This window comes from Mustela lutreola, chromosome 1, assembly GCF_030435805.1.
Source record: "Mustela lutreola isolate mMusLut2 chromosome 1, mMusLut2.pri, whole genome shotgun sequence".
Lineage (NCBI taxonomy): Eukaryota > Metazoa > Chordata > Mammalia > Carnivora > Mustelidae > Mustela > Mustela lutreola.
This window is the reverse complement of record NC_081290.1, coordinates 237,588,832-237,594,744: the sequence shown is the minus strand read 5'-3', so window position 1 is coordinate 237,594,744 and position 5,913 is coordinate 237,588,832. Positions and strand designations below refer to the sequence as shown.

At 40.1% G+C, this 5,913-nt stretch overlaps 1 protein-coding gene across 1 annotated transcript; it reads left to right on the top strand.

The window, feature by feature from the left end:
* Nucleotides 1-375: 375 nt before the first annotated feature.
* LOC131821834 (olfactory receptor 226) lies at nucleotides 376-1,359 on the top strand. Its single transcript, XM_059158177.1, has one exon. The coding sequence runs from the start codon at nucleotides 376-378 to the stop codon at nucleotides 1,357-1,359; it is 984 nt and encodes a 327-aa protein (XP_059014160.1).
* The last annotated feature ends 4,554 nt before the right edge of the window (nucleotides 1,360-5,913 follow it).

The window sequence follows — 5,913 nt, the reverse complement described above, 5'->3', positions numbered from 1 at the left end:
AGCCATAATCTAGCTCACAAAAAAACCTCTCACATTAGGGCAGCCTAGACTCTCTTACTACTTTTGGTTTTGATCTATATTCTTCAGGGACCAACTAATATCACTTTTACTAGTGTTCATCAGTATATGCTTCTCCAAGGACCAAAACAGATTTTTATCCTATCATCAATATGAAGCAGTTTTTTTTTGTCCACTTTTGTCTTAGCTCATTTCAAGATTACAGAAGAAAGTGATGGCCTCAGTTCAGTGATAAATTACATGCATTACATATATTCTGTCAATATAAATCCACCAAGAAAAAGGCTGGGTCCTTGTTGTTGGCTCCTGAAGATCCTCTTTTCCCTCTCCTAAAGGGCAGTGGGCAAGACTGACAACATGGAGCAGAGGAACCAGAGTGGGAGGGTAAGTGAGTTTGTGTTGCTGGGCTTCCCAGCTCCTGCACCACTGCGGGCACTTTTATTTGCCCTTTCTATGCTGGCCTATGTGTTGGTGCTGACTGAAAATACACTCATCATTATGGCAATTAAAAACCACCCCACCCTTCACAAACCCATGTACTTCTTTCTGGCTAATATGTCCTTCTTGGAGATCTGGTATGTTACTGTCACTATTCCCAAGATGTTAGCTGGCTTTGTTGGGTCCAAAAAGAACCAGGGACAGCTAATTTCCTTTGAGGGCTGCATGACACAGCTATATTTTTTCCTGGGACTGGGCTGCACTGAGTGTGTCCTTCTTGCTGTTATGGCCTATGATCGCTATGTAGCCATCTGCCATCCTCTCCACTATGCTGTCATTGTCAGTGGCCGGCTGTGTGTGCAGCTGGCAGCTGGCTCCTGGGCTGGAGGTTTTGGCATCTCCATGGTTAAAGTTTTTCTCATATCTCGCCTCTCCTACTGTGGACCCAACATCATCAACCACTTCTTCTGTGATGTTTCCCCGTTGCTCAATCTTTCATGCACTGACATGTCAACAGCAGAGCTTACAGACTTTGTTCTGGCCATTTTTATCTTGCTGGGGCCACTCTCTGTCACTGGGGCCTCCTACATGGCCATCACTGGTGCTGTGGTGCGCATTCCTTCAGCTGCTGGGCGCCATAAAGCCTTTTCCACCTGTGCCTCTCACCTCACTGTTGTGATCATCTTCTATGCAGCCAGTATCTTCATCTATGCCCGGCCAAAGGCACTCTCAGCTTTTGACACCAACAAGCTGGTTTCTGTGCTCTATGCTGTTATTGTACCATTGCTTAACCCTATCATCTACTGCTTGCGCAATCAAGAGGTCAAGAGAGCCCTACGCCATACTCTGCACCTAATCAGGGGTCAGGATGCTAAGCACGGGAAAGCTAGCCGAGATGGGTAGAAAATGCTCTCGAGCTTGGGATCTGTATCTTCTGTAAAGTTCAGAGGAGATCTTATGGCCTAAATTAGGGACTAGGATTCAAAACCACCTTCAAGGAACTAATCCAAGAGAAAGAAGAGGGATGGATTGCAAGTTGACAGCTGGATTTCTGGACAGCACTGAAGATACATGCTAGAATTTCCCATGTCCTCTGTTCTATTGTAGTTTACATAGAACAGTTCATGAATCATGCATCCTGATGGGGTGGAAAGGATTGACCGAGCAGAAGATTGATAACAATTCAATATTTAAATGAGAAAACAAATGCAGAACTAGTATCTCTCTAAATGGCCTTTCCTGGATTTGCTCTTTGATTTACTTCTGAGAATCACCAGGTTTACACACTTCACAGCACTCACCAAATCACATACCCTCCCCAATGTCCATAATCCCACCCCCTTCTCCCAAACCCCCTCCCCCCGGCAACCCTCAGTTTGTTTCGTGAGATTAAGAGTCACTTATGGTTTGTCTCCCTCCCAATCCCATCTTGTTTCATTTATTCTTCTACTCACTTAAGCCTCCATGTTGCATCACCACTTCCTCATATCAGGGAGATCATATGATAGTTGTCTTTCTCTGCTTGACTTATTTCGCTAAGCATTCTGAGGCTGAAAGTGTAGAAAAGGAAAGCACAAAGAGGAAGCCATTCAAGGAAGCAGAGCCTTCATTATAGAATAGCATTAGGAGACTTTTGGTGAGATCTCTTCTAGCCATAAGCCACTGACTGTAGCCTATGATGATTATTTTAGTATGATTTATACTAGGTGATTATTTTTACAGGTGATTATTTTAGTATGAATTACAAGACAAGTAGAGAGGAAAGTGAGAATTTTTGTGTTGGCAACATATCACCTCCTGCACTACAGAGATCTCTAGCTTCATTTCCTGATTATCTAGGTTAGTGCCCACATGGAGCTAGTGACTGATGGCAGTTGTTTATTTAGTCTTCTGTCTCTATAATTAGGGAATTGTTATATCATAAACTTATAGTTTATATATTAAATAGAATCTTATGTAGGGTCTTAACATAACATGATCTGCATGTTAATGACAGAAAAAATATTCTTAACACAATAAATGCAAATAGTATTTTATATAACAGTATCAAATGTAGCAGGCTTACAAATGGAGAAGGAAGATATGATATAGATTTATATACACACACACACTGAAATATCACTCAGCTGTAAAAAAGGATGATGTACCATCTGCAACAATATGGATGGAACTAGAGGGCATTACACTAAGTGAAATAAGTCAGATTAAGGAAGACAAATAGAATATTGTTTCATTTATTTGTGGAATCTAAAGCATCAAATGAATAAACAAACAAAATGCAGATTTAGACCTATATGTACAGAGAACAAACTGATGGTTGCCAAAGGGGAAGAAGGTATTGGATGAGTAAAATGGGTGAAAGGAGTGGGATATACAAGTTTTCAGTTATGGAATGAATAAGTCATGGCATAGAGAAAACACAGCATAGGGAAAACAATTGATGGTATTATAGTAGTAATGTAGTGAGACTGATGGTAGCTATACTTGTGGTGAATGTAGCATAATATACAGAGAAGTCAAATTACTATGCTGTACATCTGAAATGCACCATTGTATTTCAACTATACTCAAGTTTTTAAAATTAATTTTAAAAAAAGCTTAGGATATGAGGAAGTGGAGATGCAACGAAGGGGTTTTTTGGGGTAGGAAAAGAATAATTGAAATGAGATGGGATCTGGAGGGAGACAAACCATAAGAGACTCTTTTTTAAATATTTTATTTATTTATTTGACAGAGAGATCACAAGTAGGCAGAGAGGCAGGCAGAGAGAGAGGAAGAGAAGCAGGCCCCCTGCAGAGCAGAGAGTCCAACACGGGACTCGATCCCAGGACCCTGGGATCATGACCTCAGCTGAAGGCAGAGGTTTTAACCCACTGAGCCACCCAGGTGCCCCCCATAAGAGACTCTTAATGTCACAAAACAAAATGAGGGTGGCTGGGGGGAGAGGGGTAGGGAGAGGGTGTTGGGGTTATGGACATTGGGGAGGATAAGTGATATGGTGAGTGTTGTGAAGTGTGTAAACCTGGAAATTCACAGACCTGTATACTTGGGGCTAATAATACATTATATGTTTATAAAAAATTTTATACCACATTGAAATATCACCTTACACCAGTTAGAATGGCCAAAATTAACAAGACAGGAAACAACATGTGTTGGAGAGGATGTGGAGAAAGGGGAACCCTCTTCCACTGTTGGTGGGAATGCAAGTTGGTGCAGCCTCTTTGGAGAGCAGTGTGGAGATTCCTCAAGAAATTAAAAATAGAACTTCCCTATGACCTGGCCATTGCACTACTGGGTATTTGCCCCAAAGAGACAGATGTCGTGAAAAGAAGGGCCATCTGTACCCCAATGTTTATAGCAGCAATGGCCACAGTCGCCAAACTGTGGAAAGAACCAAGATGCCCTTCAATGGACAAATGGATAAGGAAGATGTGGTCCATATACACTATGGAGTATTATGCCTCCATCAGAAAGGAGGAATACCCAACTTTTGTAGCAACATGGATGGGACTGGAGGAGATTATGCTGAGTGAAATAAGTCAAGCAGAGAGAGTCAATTATCATATGGTTACACTTATTTGTGGAGCATAACAAATAGCATGGTGGACATGGGGAGTTAGGAGAAGGGAGTTGGGGGAAATTGGAAGGGGAGGTGAACTATGAGAGACTATGGACTCTGAAAAACAATCTGAGAGGTTTTAAGTGGTGGGGGAGTGGGATGTTGGGGGAACCAGGTGGTGGGTATTAGAGAGGATTGCATGGATCACTGGGTGAGGTAAAAAAAAAAAATGTATACTGTTATGCTGAAAATAAATGAAAAATAAATTAAAAAAAAAGAAAGAGAAAAAAAAATTTTAAAAGAGCGTAAGATAGCCCAGCCTAAAAGTAAGCATAGATTTTTAGAAAAATTGCCTGGTGATGGAGATTAAAGAGGGCACATATTGCATGGAGCACTGTTGTTATATGTAAACAATGAATTTTGGAACACTACATCAAAATCTAATGATGTACTGAATGGTGACTAAGATAACATAATAAAAATAATTTTAAAAATTAAAAAAAATTAAGTAGGCTCCACGCCCAGCATTGCCTGGCTTTAACATAAAACCCCGAGGTCAAGACCTGAATTTAGATCAAGAGCTGGACACCATAACTCACTAAGCCACCTAGGTACCTTAAAGCATATGTTTTTTGAGAAAAAAATACTGTCAGACAGCACAGATGTTATACTCATGAAGCAGATGTCGGTTCTAGCTGCAGAAACACATCTAAAATATGACCATCTCAAAAGAAAAAAAAAAAGAATCAGTCTTATTTATTTATTTACTTAAAATTCAAATTTCTTTTTTTTTAAATTTACTTTTTTCTTTTCAGCATAACAGAATTCATTGTTTATGCACCACACCCAGTGCTCCATGCAATACATGTCCTCCATAATATCCATTACCTGGTTCTCCCTACCTCCTACCCCCCAGTCCTTCAAAACCTCAGTTTTTTTCAGAGTCAATAGTCTCTTATTGTTCATCTCCCCTTCCAATTTCCCTCTACTCACTTCTCTGCATCTCCCCATGTCCTCCATGTTATTTGTTATGCTCCACAAATAAGTGAAACCATAGGATAATTGACTCTCTCTGCTTGACTTATTTCACTCAGCATAATCTCTTCCAGTCCCATCCATGTTGCTACAAAAGTTGCGTATTCCTCCTTTCTGATGGAGGCATAATACTCCATAGTGTATATGGACCACATCTTCCTTATCCATTCGTCTGTTAAAGGGCATTTTTGTTCTTTCCACAGTTTGGCGACCGTGGCCATTGCTGCTATAAATATTGAAGTACAGATGGCCCTTCTTTTCATGACATCTGTATCTTTGGGGTAAATACCAAGTAGTGAAATTGAGGAGTCATGGGGAAGCTTTATTTTTAATTTCTTGAGGAATCTCCACATTGTTCTCCAAAGAGGCTGCACCAACTTGAATTCTTACCAACAGTGGAAGAGGGTTCCCCTTTCTTCACATCTTCTCCAAACACGTTGTTTCTGGTCTTGCTAATTTTGGCCATTCTAATAGGTATAAGGTGGTATCTCAATGTGGTTTTAATTTGAATCTCCCTGATGGCTAGTGATGATGAACATTTTTTCATGTGTCTGATAGCCATTTGTATGTCTTCATTGGAGAAGTGTCACATCTCCAATGAAGTCTTATTTATTTGTTTAAGTTAGACTAGAAGGAAATTAACTGAAGTGTTACCTGTAACTATGCCATGAAGACCTTACCCTTATAAATTGCAATTAATGACAAGGGCATTGTTACTGATGTATTTATTTAAATAACATTTCTTATCCAATAAAATACAAGACTATATTCTTCTGGACAGAGAGATGGTGACAGGGTATCTCGGTGTGATTTTTAGAAATTTAGTTCCCTACTGTTACCTAAGATCCAGAACCCTGAGT